At 34.3% G+C, this 22,792-nt stretch overlaps 3 protein-coding genes across 3 annotated transcripts; all 3 read left to right on the top strand.

Moving 5' to 3' along the window:
- The first annotated feature begins 2,127 nt into the window (after nucleotides 1–2,127).
- Nucleotides 2,128–2,817, top strand: LOC122278524. The gene has a single exon (XM_043088705.1). It carries the CDS (start codon nucleotides 2,128–2,130, stop codon nucleotides 2,815–2,817), a length of 690 nt encoding a protein of 229 aa, XP_042944639.1.
- A 779-nt stretch (nucleotides 2,818–3,596) lies between these two features.
- On the top strand, nucleotides 3,597–7,569 carry LOC122278525. Its single transcript, XM_043088706.1, has 6 exons — nucleotides 3,597–3,948; nucleotides 4,082–5,570; nucleotides 5,919–6,494; nucleotides 6,558–6,640; nucleotides 6,788–6,900; nucleotides 7,009–7,569. Exons 1-6 carry the CDS (start codon nucleotides 3,597–3,599, stop codon nucleotides 7,567–7,569), a joined length of 3,174 nt encoding a protein of 1,057 aa, XP_042944640.1.
- Nucleotides 7,570–20,013: 12,444 nt separating this feature from the next.
- Nucleotides 20,014–20,950, top strand: LOC122279651 (calcium-binding protein KRP1-like). Its single transcript, XM_043090403.1, has one exon. The coding sequence runs from the start codon at nucleotides 20,247–20,249 to the stop codon at nucleotides 20,586–20,588; it is 342 nt and encodes a 113-aa protein (XP_042946337.1). The 5' UTR covers nucleotides 20,014–20,246; the 3' UTR covers nucleotides 20,589–20,950.
- The last annotated feature ends 1,842 nt before the right edge of the window (nucleotides 20,951–22,792 follow it).

Consider the following 22,792-nt stretch of genomic DNA (forward strand, 5'->3'; position numbering starts at 1 on the left):
GTACTGCAAAAGCTAGAATCAGATTACCTGAAGGATCACGAATTAAGCCACCCGCTCCAGCTTTCCTCAAGGCCTCTCTTCTACTTCCGTCAACATTTAGCTTTACCCAACCTCCCCTTGGCCAACTCCAACTCACTACTTGACAAGGTTTGCATCACCTCCCTCTAACAGGAATTTTTAAGTCCACAAAGATTCATCACTTCGGGATAAAGGCTTTGAAACCTTTAATTTTCCACTCAATTTAGCCAACCAAAATTTAATGCTCCTCCAAATATCCTCCTCTGACTCCCACTTCCCTTCCATTCGAGCACGACACCTGCGAAACCAAAGCCACCAAGTGACAATAGAAGGAATAAGACCCAAAAGCTGACCCCTGAAAGAAGACATGGATGCTTTAGCAAACCAAACTAAGACCGTTTCCATCCAAGTGTTTTGTTGATGTCGAAGGAACCCCACAATTATGGCACATCTCTTCCAAACATTCCTAGCAACTTCACCCATAGCCAAAACATGGTTCATATCCTCATACGCCCCTTGTGTACAACAGTTACATTTGGAAACAATGGGAATACCCACCCGCCGACTTTTATCATCCACAAAAAGAGCATTGTTGCTACTTTTCCACATAGTAGTACCCACCCGCCATATTTTGTTCTATATTCTACAACTGTCTCACGTTTACATACTAGTATATGTTCAATGCTTACTGAGTTCTTGATAACTCACACAATTACTTTCAATAATTCTATTGATTTTGATGATTCAGCTGGAAATCAAGAATATGAAGCATGGGCAAGACTAGTTCGGCATAGTGGATTAAGTACAAAAGGATACTATGGATTGTTAGAAAGTTTTATTCTGTAGATTTGATCTTTGTTGATTTGGTATTTGGGATGTTGATACTTTTATTTGAGACTTTGTGGAGTTGTAAATTGTTATGTTACAATGTTACCTTGATTTCCTTGTAGAGGAACATGTATGTTATGGAGTCTTTAATTTGGGATATATATATATATATATGTATGTATACATATGTATTGTTGGGAGATGATTTTCAAATAATAAGAACTAACTCCCTAACCCTTTGGGGGTGTTACAATATCACATTACATTTTTCAGATTTACTCACCAAAAGAAAATTATTTGTGGCACCTAGGGTTGTAAATGGAGGAAAGCTTGCATAGAAGATGTGATTCTTGAAGACTGAAGACTTTAGAAAGCATTTTGGTGTCATACTTTTGTATCATAATTTATAAGCATTGTTATATTGTAATTATAAGCCTCAGCCTCAGGCCTCGCATGTAAGTTTTAAAGTTTCTGATGTAAGTTTTAAATTTTGTATTTTATTTGAAGATTGTTATTTTATAGTTTGGATTTTAATTAAGTTTTTGATTTTGTTAAATTTTAAGTTTGTTATATTTTATTTAAATCTTTTTGAAATTGAAGGGCTATTAACCTGTTATTGCAATTTGCAATTTAAAAAATTACACATCTCACTCGAACTCAGCTCGATACAAGCTCGGCGCCGAGCTCGATCTCAATTTTCACATAAACAAGCCCGGCTCAAATACAACTCTAAATACAAATCACAACCCCCACAAAAGAAATCAAATCTAAAAATAGTTAGCTATACTCAAACTAAGACCAACATGGAGACTAGTTATGAACTAGAAAAGCTTACATGTGCATGCAGAAGATAAAGTCATATATGAACATTGCGAGCAGAAAAAATAAAACTAGAAAAGCTTACATTTTCATTTTGCCACATTAATGACTGAGCTACATACGTGGGGATATCTAGTCCTACAAATTAGATACAATCAAAAACTGAAAGCATATATGAATTACATACATGACTGAGCATTATCTTAAGTAAAAAATAGTACAATAAGTGGAATATATATATGATACAAGAAATAAACTGACAAAAAAGAAAAAAAAAAGGCTTACACTATTCTATTTTACAATTAGTATTAGAATGCAAGATTTTCAATCATAAAGATTTGATATTCTCCTCTAAACTCTCTCTGAGAGAGAAAATAGGTGGAGTGAGTACTCTTGGTGCTCGTGGAGTGACTAAGGAAAGGCTTCTCCTTAATTCTTGTAACTGAATTAAGGCAGGAAGTAATGAAGGATCTGGAATCACGTTGGGATCAATTCAGCTTGACTGAAGATGAGAATTCAGTCATAGAAGTTGACTCGATCGACTTGGAGGATGCTGCACAAAAGGAAGAAAGGAGGTTGGTTTGTAAGTTGTGGTCTAATCGACGAGTGGGAAAGGAGGTGGTCAGATCGACTATGACTAAGATTTGGAAGGTAAGTAGCTCGTTTTCCTTCCAAGAAGTTAGTACAAATCTATTTGTGATTGTATTTGAGTGTCAAGAGGATGCACGACGTGTATTGAAGGGTAAGCCGTGGCTATTCAGTAGCTATGTCTTGGTCCTCAAGGTGTTTGATGGATTTACTCATCTGAAGCAAATGAAAGTTGACACTGAAGACTTTTGGATCCAATTGGTCAATCTACCTTTTGTTTGTATGAACCGAGAGGTAGGGAAACAGATTGGAGAATCAATTGGTGTGGTTAAGGAGATTGATGAGTGGAGAGATGGATCTGGTTGGGAGGGTATTATGAGAGTCAAAGTTGAATTAAATTTAAAAAGAACCATTGCTCGTGGAAGAACTATGAACCTGCTTGGAAAGAAATACTGGATTCCTCTAAGATATGAAAAGCTACCTAGAATGTGCTTTAATTGTGGAGTGATTGTTCACGGGGGAGAAGGATGTCCTAAGTCAGGTGTTGGTGTAAATGAAAAATAGTATGGAACCTGGCTTCGGGCTAGTAATCTGATGGGGAGAAGGAGTGGGATTCCAAGTGATGATAGATCAAGTTCTGGCCATGTTAAACATGAAGCTGAACATAGGGAGGGGAAAGGTTATAATAAGAATGAGGGGGAAAGGGAGGATGAATCAGATCCTGATCAATCTGAGCCAAAAGGTAGTGAGGAGGTGTGTGTTGCAAGTGAGATGATTAAAAAGCAGAGTAGGCACACTTTAAAGCCAGAACTGGAAGAAAAAAGGACCAGTACTTCTATGGTCAATAAGACAATTGATGAATTGACTGAGAATCTGGCAAATGAGAAAAGTGAAGGAGAGTTGTGTATGTTAATGGCTAGTAATGAAAGGCCATCAGAGATACAGAATGATGTGGAGGTAAATGAGAGTGGTGGTGTGATTAACAAAGGAAGATGGAAAAGAAGGGCCAGGATAGTCAGAAACTCTGATAAGATTGTGTTGCCTTCTAAATGCAAGCGTGGACTACAATTGATTGATGAGGATCCTGCTTTAGAAGAAAACCAGGTGAAGAGAGGGAAGTATGAGGGGGACTATGGAAAGAATATGGTTTCTAAGGATTTGGCGGAGGCTGTTAACCGGCCCCGCCAATCATTATGAAAATATTAAGTTGGAATTGCCGAGGGCTTGGGAACCCTCGGACAATTCAAGACCTATACCTTTTGGTAAAGGATAAGAAGCCCGAGATAGTCTTTCTTATGGAAACAAGGCTATTAACAAAGAAGTTTGAGTTTATAAAAAAGAAAATGGACTGTGAGGGTTGTTTTGTGGTGGATGCTAGAGGTAGTAGTGGGGGGCTGGCTTTGTTATGGAAAAAGAATGTCAGCGTTGAAGTGACTAATTTCACTCAGCACCATATTAGTGTGATGGTGGGGCAGGATGTATCAAAGGCAAAGTGGCTTTTGACTAGTTTCTATGGCCATCCCAAGACCTCAAAAAGGAAATCAACTTGGAACATATTGTCAAGTCTGAAACCAGTGAATAACCAAGGATGGTGTGTGATTGGAGATTTCAATGAAATTGTATCACAATCTGAGAAAGTGGGGGGGAAAGAAAGGCCAGAGGGACAAATGGATGAGTTTAGACATTGTTTGGAGGGTAACAACTTGTATGATTTGGGGTGGAGGGGAGTGAAATTCACATGGTCCAATAAACATACTGATGATTCTTTTACTAAAGAGAGGCTTGACAGAGCTGTTAGCAACCCACAGTGGATGGATCTTGTTTTCAGATAGGAGGGTGGAGACTTTGATTGCTAGGCAATCTGACCATAAGCCTATTTTGTTGATAATAAAGGAGTTTAATTGTTTTGCTGGTTACAGAAGAAGATTATTCAGATTTGAAGCCAAATGGACCTTGGAGGAAGAGGGAAGAAATATTGTTGAAGCTGCCTGGGTAAGAGATAATGCAAGCCAAAATATATTAAAAGAGGTCCAAGGAAAATTAAGAAGATGCAGGGGTGAACTAATTAAGTGGAACTCACTAAGAGTTCCTGAGGGGGAAAAGGAGATTTCAAGATTGAGTGAGTTGCTGGAAAAAGAGCAGAAAGGTGAAGGGGCTCATAATGCCTTGATCATAAGAAGATTACAGAAGGAGCTTGGCTTACTTCTTGGAAAGGAAGACTTAAAATGGAAGCAAAGGGCAAAAAGAAATTGGTATAAACTTGGTGATAGAAATACCAAGTTCTTTCATGAATGTGCTACTCAGAGAAAGAAAAAGAATTGCATTTCTGAAATTCAGGATGCAAATGGAGTAAGGGTGGCTGATCAGAAAGGCATTGAGGAGGTTTTCTCTCAGTATTTCAGAAACCTTTTCAATTCTTCAAATCCATCACCAGAAGCTATTGAAGAGGGATTAAGAGGAGTTGAAAGGAGAGTTACTGATGCTATGAACTCAGAATTACAGAAGGTTTTTGTAATGCCAGAAGTTGAAGCTGCACTTAAAGAAATGGGGCCCCTTAAGTCTCCTGGACCAGATGGTTATGGAGCCTATTTTTACCAGACCTACTGGAGTGTCGTTGGGCAGGAGGTATGTCAAGCTGTCTTATCCTTTTTGAATGGCAAATGTGAACTTGATTGTAATATTAACTTTACTCATATTGCCTTAATACCTAAAGTTGAAAAACCTGTTGTAGCTAGTGAGTATCGTCCCATAAGTCTATGTAATGTGCTATACAAGATAGTGTCAAAAGTGCTAGCTAATATATTGAAGAAGGTGCTGCCAGAAGTGATCTTAAAGAACCAAAGTGCATTCATCCCAAGCAGGCTCATTACAGACAACGTCATGGTTGCATATGAAACTTTGCACACCATGAAAACAAGGCAAAAAGGAAGGGTTGGAAGTATGGCTTTGAAGCTGGACATCTCCAAAGCCTATGACAGAATTGAATGGGGGTTTTTAGACGGAGTGATGAGGAAACTAGGCTTTGGGGATAAATGGGTTAAATTGGTTATGGATTGTGTTACTTCAGTAACATATTCTTCTTTAGTAAATGGACAGCCAAGCAGTATTATAAAGCCATCAAGAGGAATTCGTCAAGGAGATCCCATTTCTCCATATTTGTTCATCCTTTGTGCAGAGGGTTTGAGTTCACTTGTTGATATGGCTGAAAGAAATGGTGAAATAAAGGGGGTTGCTATAACCAGAGGAGGTATAAGAGTAAATCATTTACTCTTTGCTGATGATTCTGTCATTTATGGAAGAGCAAAACTGATAGAGTGGTATAAAATTCAAAAGCTGTTAGGCACATATGAAAGGGCCTCGAGTCAGTGCTTAAATAGACAAAAAACCACCATTTTCTTTAGCTCTAATACACCTATGGCTGTAAGAAGATAGATTCAGGAAGTGGCAGGGGTAGCTGTTTGTGGCAATTTTGAGAAGTATCTTGGTCTTCCTTCTATTGTAGGTAGATCAAGGTATAATGCATTCAAGCATTTAAAGGAGAGAGTTTGGTTGAAAGTAAATAACTAGAAGAATAAGTTCCTTTCACAAGCAGGGAAGGAAGTGTTGTTAAAAGCTGTGGTCCAAGCAATACCAACGTATTCTATGAGTGTTTTTCTACTCCCAAGGAAATTATGCAAAGAAATAATTGTTGTAATGGCAAGATTTTGGTGGAGTCATATGCAAAATGATAAAAGAGTTCATTGGAGGAGCTGGTCAAAGATGGGTGATTCTAAAGGTAGAGGGGGGTTGGGATTTAGGGAGCTTAAATGTTTTAACAAAGCCATGTTGGCTAAGCAAGTATGGAGAATCCTGAATAATCCTAACTCTTTGGTGGCAAGAGTAATGCAAGAGAAGTATTTCAAGGGGAAGAGTGTTCTAGATGCCAAATTGGGATACTCTCCATCTCTGATTTGGAGGAGCCTTTTTTCTTATGTTGGCTTAATAAAAGATGGTCTATCATGGAGGGTTGGAGATGGGAATGTGATAAAAATATGGAAAGATAGATGGGTACCTTCATCTTCTTCCCATTTATTACAATCTCCTATGAAGATGCTTCCAGCTGAGGCAACTATTAAGCAGTTAATTAAGGAGGGCAGTGGTAAATGGAATAAAGAGCTTATTAATGAGATTTTCAACAAAGAAGAGGCTGAGGCCATTGGTAATATTCCTTTAAGCAAGATGGGTACAAAGGATAAAATGAGGTGAGGCTGCTCTCAGAATGGTTTATTTTCTATAAAAAGTGCATATCACCTGGAACATTCAAGGATAAGGGCTGAAAAGGGTGAATCCTCAACTATGAATGCAGATGAGTTTGGATGGAAGTCGATATGGAAGCTGAAGGTGCAGGGTGTGGTGAAATAGTTCCTATGGAAGGCTTGCCATGATTTACTTCCTACCAATCTGAATTTAAAAAAGAAAAAAATAAGTGAAAACAGCCTATGTATCTATGAGAGGGAAGAGGAGACCACTGCACATGCCTTATGGTGTTGTTCAGCTGCATCAGATGTCTGGGCAGAGAATGATAGTCCAGTTCATAAGTGGGCTTGTTCTGCGGGTCACTTTATGGAGCTATGGAAGCAAATCAACAGCTGTTTGGAGGAGGATGGGGTGAGTCTTGTGGCTTGCATGATGAGAAGGATATGGTTGAGAAGAAACTCTTTTATTTTTGAGAAAAAGTTTGAGAGTCCAAAAGCTTTAATTTTTGCTGCCATGCAGAATATTGAAGATTTTAAAACTGTAAACAATCCTTCTAAGCCTGATCGAGTTGACAGGAGGCTGATTAGATGGAAAAAACCTGATGCTATGATCTGCAAAGTAAATTGGGATGCTGCACTGGATGTAAAAAACAAACAAGTGGCAATTGGGATCATTGTAAGGGACTCGGAAGGTGAGATTCTTGCCTGTCTGTGTTCAAAACTTTCTATTGTTGTTAAGGCTATAGTGGCTGAGGCATATGCACTGAGAAGAGCATTGTTTTTCTGTTTGGAGCTGGGACTGCAGAAAGTGTTGTTGGAGGGTGATTCCCAGGTGGTTGTTAAAGATACAAACAGTAATGCTGATATATGGGCAAATTATGGTGTAGTAATTGAGGATATTAGAAGTTTGTTGAAGGATAATATGAGTTGGTCTGTAAATTTCATTCATAGGGAGGCTAACAATGTAGCTCATTCATTAGCCAAAATGGCTCTTACTTGTGATGAAGAAATTGTATGGATGGAGGAGGGCCCTCCACAGATTATGAATGCTGTGTTGAAGGAGAAATATTGTAATGATTGATTGTTGATAAATGAAATATACATGTTACACTTTCAAAAAAAAAAAGTATTAGAATGCAAGGGAATAAAATATCTAACAAACACTTTTTCATACTCATTACGCATTCTACTGATGTGATTGGCCAAATTAATTATTTTATATTAAAAAAATAATTAAGCTAATTACATTAGCGAAGTACACAAAATGTACGTAAAAATGATTACACATAGAATTTTTTATCCTCTGTAGGCGTTCCTTTACCTTGTTAAGAATTCTAATACAAATCAATTAAAAAATAGTACAATAACTAAAATATATATATTTATATATATATATATATATATATAGAAGAAATATATGAAACAAAAGGATATACTCGAAGGCTTCATTGAAAGAAATAGATCAGCTTTTCAATGGCTATTGAAAAAATTAAAGCTTGAACTACAACCCAATAAACTAAAAATACCAACAAAAGATACACTACAACCCAATAATTTAAAAATAGCCAAGAAGACTCAACTACGTTATTGAGAATGAGAAAGATCAGTTTCCATAAGTTAGAAATAAGTCTAATTATATTTTAATCTAGTAAGAGGATTTCACTGGAAAACATGTAGTCTCAATCGAATTTCAAAAGTAACCAACCAAAGAGGTCAACTTCTGTGATACAACCATGGACATAGCTACTACAAGAAATGCCATTCATACCACATTAACAAAGTCAAGGATTTCACCTAATTCTATACAGAGAGTTACCTTCATATTATAAAACCAAGACGTGCAGAAACCCGTATCAACACAGAAACATCTGCTAATAAATGAAAATTAATTCCTGCAAAATAGGACAAAATAAGGGGCACAGTGAGAGACAGAGAAACATAACCCAACATATAGTGAGACTAAAAGCTTTCTATCATAGGTCTCTTTACAGACCCTTCAAAAACTTGAAAACAAATCCAAGCTCGAAAGACAAAAAGGCCCACGAAAGAAACAATACCAAGACAAACGCATAAAGGACTAAAGCGTAATTTATCCATTCAAACAAAAGTTATCGAAAATACAAGCCGAAATGCATATATTTGCAACCAAACTGAAAGTGCCATAAAATATTTGGACGCAAAAAGTCAGAAATGTTGTAGTGGCGATCGATCTCAAAGATAAAAGGCAAGTGACAAGAAGGCAAAGGGATGAGCAAAGTGTAGCTAGTCTAGGTGTAAGGTGAGCGACACTGTGTAGAAAATCTGGTAGGCAAGGTTTAGCATTGAGCTATGAATGACTATTCGCCCCACACCACGCGATCAAATGATTTGTGAGCTCTCTGAAATAACACGGAGATGCTCAGAGGCAACAGATGTCATACACTAAGGCTCATACTCCATGAGAGATGTCATGTCTACAGCAAGTCGTGCATACTTTGTCCCCATCAATCACTCAGTCTCTACTATCCTTCAAGATTAGAGGCCAAATGGACAGTTGAAATCGAAGACCTCTTGTTCAAGTATATCTGGAGTTAGATGGATGTCTGAATTATGATTGACAATCCTACAATATAAAAGCCATCGTACAAAAGCCAAAACCTGGTCAAAAAGTGTTTACCCTTTCTTCCAGTGAGAGTCTACAAGAAAGTTTGTGATTTCAAAGCTTGTGACCGAAGGATCGGCACCAGCGCTACTATAATAATCGAAGTACTCTTCAAGTTGGTTAGCTCTTACGAGCATAATGGGAATGTGGGGTAAATGTTTGTGACTATATTGTAAGCTCAAGGTTTGCATATTCTTTAACTCACTCCCTTCTTACATAAAAGGACATTATTTTTTATTATGTTTATTAGTTATCTTTGCGCTGTGATTTTGAGGTGATGAGTTTGAATGTGTGGATTGATAATGATGTGATTTTGCAGTATTGAGTCTCACCATGTGCCTATAATCATGGATAGGTTGAGGAGTCCCCATGCCATTCCTACGGCAAGTTGCCACGAGTTTCATATGAGCAGAATGATTCCTCATGATGAATGAGGCAGAATGCATTTGTATTGCTCACTTGATAACACAAGTAGAGAGAGTCCCCAGGTCGATCATACGTTATGTCCTTGTGTGTGTTGACTGGGTATGGTGATTTCATATGTTGGGTTTGGTGAATAAGCTCACATGTTGGCCGAGTAGAGTGATTCTCCATGATGAACAAGTGGAGCAATTTCCCATTGATACTGATATAATGAAATATTATGGAATTTATGTGAATTAATAAAAGGGTAGTCCCTCATCTTGATAATGACTATATACATAAGAGATTTTCTCAAAAAATATTCCTCGCCATACTTATATAAAGGGCAAAGGGAAAAGCTAGTGAACCGGATCGTACCTGTGGGTTCAATCAAGTTTTGAATAGATCTAGTCCAATAGCAATTCCTTTTTAGCAAAATCGGTTGAAAACCAGTCCGGTTCCAATTTTGGTGTTTTGAACATAGGGAACTGAACCGGACTGGTACATATATAGATATTTTTAATTTTTTGTATTATATATAAAATATTCTTTATATGATTCTTTTATATTATATATAATTTTTTATATTATATTCTAAATTGCTAATTAATATAACATAAAATTTTAAAATCTTATTATTAATGTCTATTAATATTATAATATAAAATTAATATAACATTTGATAGAACATAAAATTAATCTTGTAAATCTTAATATAACATTTTATTATGATATAACATAAGTTAATCTTATAATTTTACTATAACATTTGAATTTTATATAATATATAAATTTTAATATTATAACATAAAATTAATATACTATTAATATAGCATAAAATGAGGTAAATGGTTCAATCACTTACTAAAGTTTTGTTAGAGTATGATTTTCTTTATCTGGAAAAATCGAAAGTTCTGGTGTCGATGGTGAATCGTGTATACCAGTTTGGTTATAAAAAATGTCCAAGACTAGATCAAACCGGATCAGTTATACCCTATTAGTATACTTGATGTAGATTTAGCACAGGCAAAGTTTTCCGAGGAAGAAGGCTCAACTCCTCCCAAAGTATAGACACAGAGGCCTATCTCTGATTAGTAATTATTTGTAATTAGGGGTGTAATCGGTTCAATTTGATCCAGTTTTAGATATATTTTGGAACCGAACAAATATAAATTAGTTTTGAAAATCTAAGAACTGATATGGACCGATTTATCACCAAAACTAGAACATTCAGTTTCAGTTCAATCTATACGTACAGGTGTGATTCAATTTGTGAATTTTTCAACTCGAACCTATATTCCACTTTTTCTTAAAATTACAAATACTCTTAAATGAAAAAAGAAGAATTAAAAATAGAAATATAAAGCCACTAAATTACAAAAACACAAAATGCTCATAGAATTAGTGTGTAAGTCGAAATTATTTTCCTAATATGAAGCTTAAAAAAAACCACACAATTACAAAATAAAAATATTATATCAAATGTTATATTAGTTTTATGTTATAATAAGATTAATATGCATGAACAATAAGATTCAAACTTCATATTATATCAATTAGAATATATATAACATAAAGAATTTTATAACAAAAATATTTTATATATAATATAAAAAATTAAAATATATATTTTTGTTCGGTTTAGTCCAAACCAATTTTCAAAACACGAAAGTCGAGACTGAGCCGGTTTCAATTCGGTTTCAAAACTGACTAAACCAGTTACGAATGACACTAAAGCCACTTATTCGGTTTAATTCAATTAGGTCAGTCCAATCGGTTTTTTTTCTCAATTATGTTTGTAATTATTAAAATGTTTATTCTAACTAGTCAACGTATTATGTACAGTTCATTGTATTTTCATGTGAGTGATGAGCTGATGATGGTGTATAAAATTATTTGGAAAGATGTAACAATGACATGGATATTACTGTTGAAATATAAATTTTCTTACTTGTACAAACCTCTGGTACATTTAGTATTAGCCTTTGACTAATCCCTTTGCTTATTCTACTGCGATTTATTTCTTTCAATGTATACTAGGAATGTAATCGATTTTGGATAAGTTTTGGAACCAAACCAGTATACATCAATTTTGAAAATTTAAGAACTGATATGAACCCATTCCTTATCGTAACCGGAACTTTTGATTTTTCTTACTTCAGTCCGATCCGATTTCTTAATTTACCATTTATACGTGTGGCACTATAGAAATTTAATATTATAATTTTTTCAATACTAAACTTAATTGTTAGAACTTCGTATTTGTAATTAACAATTACTAAATCATTAATGTTCAGTTATTATAATATAGTATAAGTAGTGTCTAACTTATTAGTGAGATTAATAGACTTGAATAATAAGACTAGAATAGTATAATTAGTTTCTAATTATACTAGTATAAGTAGTGTATAGCTTACATCAAATATTATATTAATTTTATATTATAAGATTAATAGATTTGGGTAATAAGATTATAACTTCATGTTATATTATATTATTAATTAGCAATTTAGCATATAATATAATATAAAAAAATTAAAAATTATATACATACCCATCCTTTTGGTTTACACCGGTTTTCAAAATATGAAAATCGATACTACACCGATTTAGGACCGGTTTCGATTCTTAAGAACCGGTACCTCATCAAACCAGCTACAAATTAAACCGAACCCACCGGCTCGGTCCGGTTCAATCCAGTTCAACCAATTTTCGATTTTTTTTTACACCCCTAGCGTATACTCAATTCGAGAATTCACACTTAGTCCTGAGTAAGATTTGGGGTGTTGTCAACGGTTGTTAGCTTTGACACCGTATATTCTCGCCCTAAACATTATCGAGTATTGAGGTTGCCACACATATGTAGGGGCATTTTGGTTTAAGCAATTACATGAATTCTTATGCCCTACCTCCTAAACTAGCTCCTTTATTGAAGATAGATATTGTCAAACTAGAGTTCTCTCGGCCATTTTAACACTCAATAAATTTCTCATGTCATCCTTATCTAGCATCATGATCATTCTCCCCAACAAACATCTCTTTCAAGCTAAGCATACTATCAAATAAAATTGGCATAATTTGATGTTACATTTAGGCCTGTTCATTTGGCCTGACCCAACCCAAAGCATGTTAATTCCATCCCGACCTGAATCTTGAAATTTCCATTTGGCCAATTGGCTTTTTTTCTCAATTACCCAACCCGAAATATTTCGAAAGGAATGGGTATTCCGACCCGACCCAATTTTTTTTAAAAATAAAAAATATTTATTTATTTTTAATATATATATACACACATATACATATACATAGAACTCAATAGCAAAAAAGAAAAGACATCAATAAACGAAGAAATAAAAGAAGGGAAAAGTTTAGCTACCTAAGCATTATTTTATTTAATTCAATTCATTTAAACCACTGGGCAATGGGCACGAAGCCTGGAACTCTACTAAAGTCTAAACCCACCGCTCCCTTGACTTCATCGATGGAATCACCTGGGGAAGCACCAAAGCACATCATCGTAATCGTCTATGTCTTCATACTTGAGCACTGGAACTCTACTAAAGTCTAAACTCAGTGACCCAAAACTTCCTCGACTTCAACGATGGAATCACCTGGGGGCAACACCGAAGCACAACATTGTCTACGTCTTCATAGTCGAGTATCGGGAATCATTGGAAATGTTTTTAACAGAAGGTCATGCTCATTATGGTCCGGTATTCCAAACCGTTTTTAACGGAAGTGTATGGGAAGCAGAATGCAGCAACCGATTTTATTTTGGGCCGGTTAATTATGGTCGGGTCGAGTCAGAAAATGGGCCTGGCCGAACCTGGGCTTTTAATGTACAGCCCTAGTTATGTTAATGCAATACATTTCTTACAGAGGACAAAATGTAGCAATTAGCCATCTCATGATCAGCCTTAAGCCAACAATCGTAACGTCCTTTTTCTCCTTATAAGCATCGGGTCTAGGGTACTCAAGACATGCTTGAGTTAACATGAACTTGTACTCAGCATCGATGAGAACCGTATTTAAATTTATTTTTCAATCGACATAGTTTGGGGTATTCAGCTTACTCCTCGTATGATGAATACTAGTAAGTGTTACATGAACTCAGATATATGAGAAAATTAAACAAAACGCACAAGTGATGGACATAGGTTTAGGAAGGGGGTGACAATTCGTGTTTGTGTCTTGTTAAGTTATAAGTATTAGATTATATGGATAAACCCTAATCCAACCCATTTAAGTAAATTGATGAGATTCTAAAACTATAGTGCGACCCATATAAATAATAAGTGACATGGCATGACTCGCACAACCTGTTTAATAATTAATTTTTATTTGGTTAACATAAACACGCATATAAATGTGTTGAGCTAAATACCAAAACCCCTCTTGCCTCTCTGTAATCGTTTCTCTCTGAAAGCTCTCTAACCTTCCCCAAACCAGAGTTGCGCGACGCAGGGTGGGGGGGTGGGGGGGGTGGGAGCCTCGTCTCCCGCTCCCCTCCCTTCTCTCTGTTTGTGGTTTTTTCCTTTTTCTTTACTGGTTTTTTTCTGGCCAATAAGGGAGGAAGCCGCCCCGGACTGTTCAGCTGCCAACCGTCAACATGCGCCCCTCCAGGATGTTGGTCAACTGCCAATCTACAAGCTCACCGAACGTGGTGCCAAATGGAGTGGGGCATTGGCCACACATGCGGGACAAAGTCTCGGCTATCTGCTGCGTGTGGCTACCACACGCCACCAAGGGGCCACCTGCAGACGAGTTTCTCAACTTTTTTGGATTCTTAGACTTCGGTTGTTTAGTTTCCGAGCGGCAGTTTTCCTTCCAAAGTTAGGTTGCGTCTGGCAGGCCTCTGTTTGCTAGCTATTTGTGTCCTGTTTTTTCATTTTTTCATTTTTTCGGCATCCGGCATTTCTGCTTTGCACGGTCTCTGCCGCTGTTGGTTGGTGTCGCTGGTTTGTGTGTCTTGCACTGTTGGCTTTTGTGTTCTGTGTTCTGTGCTTTGCACGACCTCTGCGCCGTGGTTTATCTTGTTTTGTTGTTCTAGTTGTTTTCATGTGAAGTCCATGGTGAGGTGTTAAGCTATTGAGCAGTCATTATCTGAGGTAAAGAGCTAAGAGCGGCGGGCGATGTTAGGGGCTGGTGGTCGTACGGCTGGCCTTCGCTGTGGAGGTTACTGTGGTCCATACGCAAGCTGAGTGTTCGTGCCGTTGGTGCTCGTATGCCAGTTGCCTGTAGAGGGTGTGCCGTCAAAGTTTCATGTCATGCTCGTGGTTGGGTTGTTTTTTGTTGGTTTTTTGTTTTGTGGGTTTGTCTGTTTATTTAGTTTTAATGTAGGTATATGCTATTGGACTGTTTGTTCATAGTAGTTGTCTCCCATATTCCGCCTCTTGGAGGTTGGAAGGGTCATCCCATCTCTAGTCGATACAGAGCGTTTACTCTCTCCTTTGAGAGTGTTAGAAGTTAAGACAATGCCCGTCACTTATGTACGGGAAAGCTCCTGAGCAGTTGCGTTAGATGACTTATAGTCTAGTTCTCCTGTATTGATAAGTCACAGTTGTAATTTCGTTTATAAATAAATGCAATGAAGCATATTTCCATCAAAAGAAAAAATGTGTTAAGCTAATACAAGTATTTATTTTAATCCAATTAATATAAATTTATATATACTAAATGGATAATTATATAAATCATACATAATTACAACTGGATTCAATGATATAAAATAATTAAATAATCAAATATTAATATAAAATTTCAACAATAATAAAGGCAGAAATATAAACACTTACTGAATTTAAAATAAAAGTTAGTCATATTATACGAGTTTTTTAATACAATATTTATATTGTACGAACTAATTGCAAGTTTTGCGAATTGATCTACAATTGATCTTTTTATTAATCGTATCTTATCGAGTTGTCTTTTTGACCGAAATTCATTTATATAAAATTTAAATTTATTTACTTCATACTATGTTTGTATTGAATTATCGAATTGTGTCGAATTATCGAATTGTGTCGCCTTCAAAAAAAAAAAAAAAAGATATAAATATAAAATAAATGTATAAGGCACTATATTTATCTGATCTAATAATAGACTGTGGTCCTACACATCAGTTCCAGGTATGTCTGAAGATTAGTATACTAAAGTTTCTGACAATTATTATAAAACAACTTAACTTTTGGATTCACAGTTGTCATTTTCCAAGAATTTGGCGTTTTTACCATATAACAAATAAAAAATAAAAAATTTAAAAATTTAAATTAAAAAAAAAAAAAAACACTCATAATTATATTCCTTTGTATTGAACAAGTCTTTTCTTGTTCCCGTAAAAGTAGTTTAGCCTCGTTTTGATTTTGGGCCCTTTTGAGATTTTTTCCTTTTTGGACTCTTCTTGGAGACAACAATATTGCAAGTTGTATTATAGAGGGGCCAAGCCTTCTTAACTCTTGTTACCCCTTTCAATTATTTGAGTTATGGGTTGGCAAGCATATGGGCATGGATTTCTTTTTTTCTTTTTTTATTTTTTTTTTCCTTTTCGAGGGATGCTTAGTATTTTTAATTTTGTTTCGTATAAACGAATTCGCTTATTAATTTGTATATTAATATTATTACTTTTAAATTTAAAATTTAAATTAACATAATTTTTATTAAAGTTTGACTTTCTGACTAATCACGTTGGATGAATGCGCCTATTAGTGCTTATAATCACTTTCAACTAGATTTTTCATAGTTTTTAAGCCCAAAGAGCTATACATCTCATTATATATGTGTATATTTTAGATATATAAATCTATATATAATTGTTCATAAAAAGAGTTAAATGGTTATAGAAGTAAGTGAGGTTGGATAAATATTTTAGTTACAAAAGAAAAAATTTATAAAATTAAATAAACTTACAAACTGATATAAGTCAATGTGACACATTAGATTATACAGTTATTTTTATTATAAAATAGATCTAACACATCATATGAATTCTTATCAATTTATAAATTTATTTTTATGAAATTCTTTTATGGTTGTAGTAATGCTCTTATCTTTTTTTGGGAGCCAAATCAAATTTTGAGACAGGCGAATCTTATGTTTAGGTGCATTAATATGAAAATATTAAATTTTAACACATCTTTTTTTTTTCTAATTTCCAGATGATGAAATATTTAGAAAAAATTAATCTTTCAACACCTAAGAATTTCAAACTTTTGATTTGTTTTTTCACCAATTAAGAAATATTTAATACTTACAGAGTGTAAAATTACCATTTATCCTAAAAACTCAAAATGATAAGAAAAGTTAAATTTTATTATTTATTTTTTTATCTTAACACTCCCTCTCATGTATGGGCCAGACTCTCCTTCAATAAGTAACTTAATACGTTGAATATTTAATTGAATATGGTAGAATATAGAGTCATAATTCAAACTCAAAATCTTTACTCTGATATTATATAAAATCACCACTTGTCCCAATTAAAAGTTTAAATTGCTAAAAAAAAAAAATTTATTTTATTATTTATTTTATATCTTACCACATTCAGTCCCACTCAACTAACTGTACTCTATAATAATTTTTCAGATATCTTTTATCTCTGTTAACGTATTCTTTCCACCAAAATTGTACGGCATCCAGCTTAGTACTTAATTAAAATTGCAACGTATTTATGCATGTTGTCAAAGTACCCCCTACTAGTACTTGTCGTATTTTATATCTTCATTTGCCTCTCTACGGGACTACGGCCACCACAAATTTCGTATTGTGCATAAATCAAAACGACAAGAAACAAGTTAGATGTTGCAAACAATAATGAACCTGAAATCAGCATAGCGAGATCGTGGGATTTTTTCATAAGCTTCACCAAAATCTGAATGCATCAAATTAGGAAGGAGGCACCAAGCTCATCATTCAAATTCTTGTAAATCAGTACCATTTGATATGGTATTATCAACCAATTCTTCTCACTCTTTTTTCCTAATTCTTATATTATTTAAATTGATACAAGAATTCAAGATGGCATATATGAAATCTCCACTTGTCTTAGAAGTTTAAGGTACGGTTTGAATAGTTGAATGAGATGTGATGGTTTTAGTTGAAAGTTGAATAAAATATTATTATAATATTATTTTTTTAATATTATTATTATTTTCATTAATTATTTTTCATGGAAGAATTTGAAAATGTTGTAATGATAAGATGAGATGAAACACTTTCACTATCCAAAAGATAAAAATAGGTAAATTTATATATTTAAATTTTTTTTAACACTCTCCCTTAATAAATGGGTGAAACACATGAAATATTTAATCAAATCATGGGATAGAATATAAAGTCAATATTCAAACTCAAAACTTCTGTTTAATATTATATGAAATCATCAGTTACATCAAAATTTAAAACTAATGAAAAGAAGTAAATTTAATAATTAATATTTATCTTAACAACAAATACACATAATCAGTGGCCTTTTCGAGGATATAAATATATTTTTTTTTCTCAAATTTTCGAGAATATATATGTATGTATGTATATATGTATGTATGTATGTATGGGTATGGGTATATGGCCTGTTGGATGATATTATATTCCAAAAAATAAATAAGCAAACAATGTAAGTCCGTATGGCCTTTTATGGAAGATATTTTAATTTTTAATTTAAAATTACCGTTCAAACTTACTGCTTGATTATTTTATTTTATTTTTTTACTTAATTTTAAGGAAGTGATTATCAATAAAGTTGTATATTTTTTATTTTTTTCTTAATAATTAAATATGTTAAAAAATATTTAAAAAATTAAAAGGAAAAAGAAAAGTTTTAAATATACTAGCAAGCACCCAGCATTAACCGCTGGGCGGCCCGCTAGCAATATCCTTTCTGTTTTGACAAGTGATTAACCAAGCTTAATTGGTAAAATTAAGGAATGAATATTGTGAAAGAATACTCAATATATATACTTAAAAATGGGTACATAAGTTCGTATATATGAATTTGACTAGGCCTTTGACTACAAGTCGTATGTACAGGAAAAAAGGGTTTCTGTCATTTCACTGGACCATATGTCTAGAAAGAAGGGTTGGGAGTTTTCTAGGAAAGTGGCAATCCATGGCATAAAGCCAGATATATCGAATCCGAAGGAAAACTCTTGCATTTTAGCTCTGCACAAACTTTTTCATGGGATGAGTTGGAAGGTTCTTGGGAGCCTCCATTTCAATGAAACAGAGACTCCTTCACATCATACTTTTGTATTATTTTGTGACATTTGGAACTACATTCAAAAGCCACAATTCTTGTCGCATTAAGAGCATAAAAATATAAATATTCATGTCTGTTCTTGTCAACTTGTCTGAGTTTGGCTAACCAATGTAATTTTACTAGGTAAGTTTGTAAGTCTATGATATTTATAAACATGGTCAAAACATCGATGCTTAGAAACATGAATTTATTAACATGAATCAGATCCATTTTGTCTGTAAATCTGACTCTATTTTCATCTCATCTGTTATATTATTGAACAACAATAAGAATCATTGACCAATATCTAGAATTTTGTGCATGTAATTAACAAAAAAAATGATTTTTTACTTAGAGAGATATGCATTAGAATATAGAAATATGCGGTGGAGTGTGATTTCTGAGCCATGGATGGCAATGGCAGTAGTAGGCCAGAGCAGATAATTGGCGAATGCAATGCATACAGATAGAAGCGTCCCCATTTGGGACCAGCGAAAGATAGGGGATTCCTAATACCTCCTGGCCAATCCCATCTTCACGGAAGCATCGCGCTGGGCGCTCCCAGACAATGCCCTCACTGTTCGTACGTTTTATCTGCATTTATTAACTAGATGGCCAGAAAAGCATTTAAAGATCTTCCTTTTGGTGATTCAAAATGTCTTTGTTTTATTCCTTTTTTTTTTTTTTTTTCGCTTTTTGGATTATTCAAACGAATGCCTGGAGCACTTGGGTTCCTCTATTTGTTAGGAATGGATGTTGACAGATTTAGACGTGTATGCATAATTCAACTCCAAATTTGGCTCTTGGGTTCGCCATTTTGAGCACACAAAAAGAAGGGTGTGAATTTGAAAAGAAAATAGGACACCTTCTTTATTATTCTTTTGTAATACGAGAAATTAAAATAATAATAAAATATATGTTTAATTAAAAAAAATTTTGAAAAAAAGGGTTCATCCCAAATACATATTAATAATTATTAACAATATTTTTATTATATGGTAGAGTGGGGATTTTGTTTGTAAATAGAGGTCCAGATTAGGAGTTTTTTCTATCCATGTAATTATTTTGCACACAGGAAAATGCTTTTCCATGACCAAGCAGTACCTTCCCATGCAACTTCGAGGAAGGAGAAGTGGCTCAGACCATGAAACGGCCACAAATTATACACAGCAAAATGCCGGTGCTAACCTCTTCACAAAACAAACTCTCTATCTTATCTATCTTATCTGTATCTTTGTTCTCATCCTAATCAACCTCTCTTTCCTCGAAAACTTCCTTTCAATTTCCTTGGGTTTCTTCTAGATCAACTGCTCCTTCTTTGTTTCCCTGCGTGTATATATATGACCTCCAACGTGGTCATCTTTCCATAAAATAGTTCCGAAGCAAAAGTAGAGCCGCACAAATTTAAAAGAAGTTGTTTGATATTTAGTCAAGTACGTACTTAGTACCTAAGCTCTCAATCAAACTTTATTAATTATCATCAATGGCGTCGCGCAGTGGGGTTGTTTTCGAAGACTTCTTTCCCGCCATGGTCGAGAAGTTGGGTGCTGAAGGATTCATGAAGGAGTTGTGCAATGGATTTCGCTTGTTGACGGATGGAGACAAGGGTGTGATCACGTTCGAGAGCTTGAAGAAGAACTCTGCTTTGCTGGGATTGCAAGGTATGAGTGATGAGGAGGTAATGTGCATGCTTAGAGAAGGAGATTTGGATGGGGATGGGGCTTTGAATGAGATGGAGTTTTGTACTCTGATGTTTAGGTTGAGCCCTGAGTTGATGGAAAGTTCAAAAGAATTGTTGGAGGAAGCCATTGTTAGTGAATATTAGTTAGTTTCCTTTCCTTTCCTTTCCTTGCAATCCCACCCCCCAAGAGAGAGAGAGAGAGAGCTTTGTTCCTGTCCTTGTACTTGGGATTAATCTTCTCTGTTCTTACTGTTTTCCTCGCCGGATTGGGTTCTCTGTTCGTTCGTTTATTTGCTTGTTTTTTGTCATGAGTAGACAGTAGAGTCCTCTGTTTGTTAAGGAAGTTTTTGTTACAGAGAAACTTAGGCTCTGCTTATGTCACCCAAAAGAAAAAAAAAGAAAGAATGTAGTGTCTCTGTGTTCTTCTATTGAGCATTTTCTCTCTCTTTTTCCAACGCTGTTATTTCTGTCTATGTAATAAAGAAACTTGTGTCCTCTGTTTTTAATGTTCCGGAAACATTACATCGACTCTGTTCCTACCTTAAATCAACCCAAGATGATAATTTGGCTTTGCATATTTAATGAACAAGAGAGAGATGCAAATAACAATATTCCTGGAAATGAATCCATGTATTAATGATTGAACAGTTTTAGTGTCCTGGATCAAATCAGAAGACAGACATCCTTGAAACTCCACGAGGAATAAACGTCATGTATCAAATGAGACAAGCCATATCTTTATTTCTTTGGGAAGAGAGAAGATTGCTTTGGTGATTTGAGGTTGGGCATGGGCTGGACAAGGATTGTACTTTCCAGCTTTTCACAAGAAAGCACCTAGTTTTAGAAGTAGGAGGCTGATCAATGAAAGGTTGAGAAACGATCGTGAATGAGTGCCCACACTTTTTGTTGGCCTCTGTTTCGGATGTAAAAACCGACAAATGGAGCTAATTAATTCCTCATTACACTCTTTTAAGTCATTATTTTCTATTAATGGAAAGATTATTAATTTATACCTTTCATTTTGTCAATTGGTTTATTAAAATAATTTTAAAAATATATATTCAAAATAAAACAAAATAAAAAAATAGTCTGAAAACACAAAAAGAAGAAAATTAAAATTTTAGATTTCTTTTATTTTTTTATGTTTATATTTTTATTCTTTTAATAAATCACATCAAAAAATAAAATGAATAATATAAATTAAGAATTTCTTTTATTTACAACTCTATTTGCTCGGGACGTTTATGGTTTTTACCTTTTATGATTTCCTCGTGACTTTGGGCCTTCTTTCGGACATTTTAGCTCCCCACGGCCAGGCCTAAAGTTCAAGCAAATAGATTTGAGTGTTGAGAAATATTGAGAAAAATTATAAATATTAATAAAAAATAAATAAAAAATAATAATATATTAATTAATAATAATAAAAAGTATGTAAAAAATAAGGAATAGTAATAAAAATATGTGAAAAGTAATAATAAAATAATAAATAGTAGTGAGAAGTATTGTGAGTATTTGAGGTACTCTTAGTACCCAAATGCAGCCTAACAACGAAAAGAATCATTATGGTTTGTAACCCCGGTTCAGTTTTATGTTATTACTACATAAAAAATTCTATTTATAAGTAGGTATAAATAATATATTTATCAAAATATTTATATGATATAATTTGATTTTAAAATTAAATTTAAAAAATTTTAATTTTACAAATTAAATCTTATTATGTTTTATACACATTGACTTGCACAATGAAAGAACTTTTATGATAAAAGAGAGAGAGAGGAATATGATCAACTTATAATTATTTTACAATTATTTTACTATTTTATATGGAATGGATGGTAGCTTTGTAAAATAGAAAAGGATAGCTATACCGGCAAAGTGTACCTATCATTTATATCGATTAGACTTATTTTTAGAATTTGTGTTTATGTAGTTTTTAGTGTTGGGTTTTTTTTAAATATATATATAAATGCTGTAAAAATAATTACATTGTCGGTACAATCCTTCAGTGGTTTTCTTGGTGGCCCTAGTATTGTCTTTGTAAAATTGATATTTATTTTCAAGTAATTACGATCATTCGACAACAACACCATTAAGCAAAATTGTATATGCATTGTGTGTCACGCATCCATTATAGATCTCCCGCAATCCCCTGACCGAATACATCCATCTCCTTGCACGCGTGGAGGAAAGCCTAAGGGAGTTAGCCTCTTGAACGCTTCCAAGGATTGCCTACAATCCGGGAAGGAGATTGCAGGAGACTCAACTACAAGGTGTCATTTCATTTTTACCATCACTACTTAGTTACATTTTATCTCATCACATCTCTGTTGAGGAATAAATCTCAT

This window comes from Carya illinoinensis, chromosome 10, assembly GCF_018687715.1.
Source record: "Carya illinoinensis cultivar Pawnee chromosome 10, C.illinoinensisPawnee_v1, whole genome shotgun sequence".
In the NCBI taxonomy this organism is placed as follows: Eukaryota; Viridiplantae; Streptophyta; class Magnoliopsida; order Fagales; family Juglandaceae; genus Carya; species Carya illinoinensis.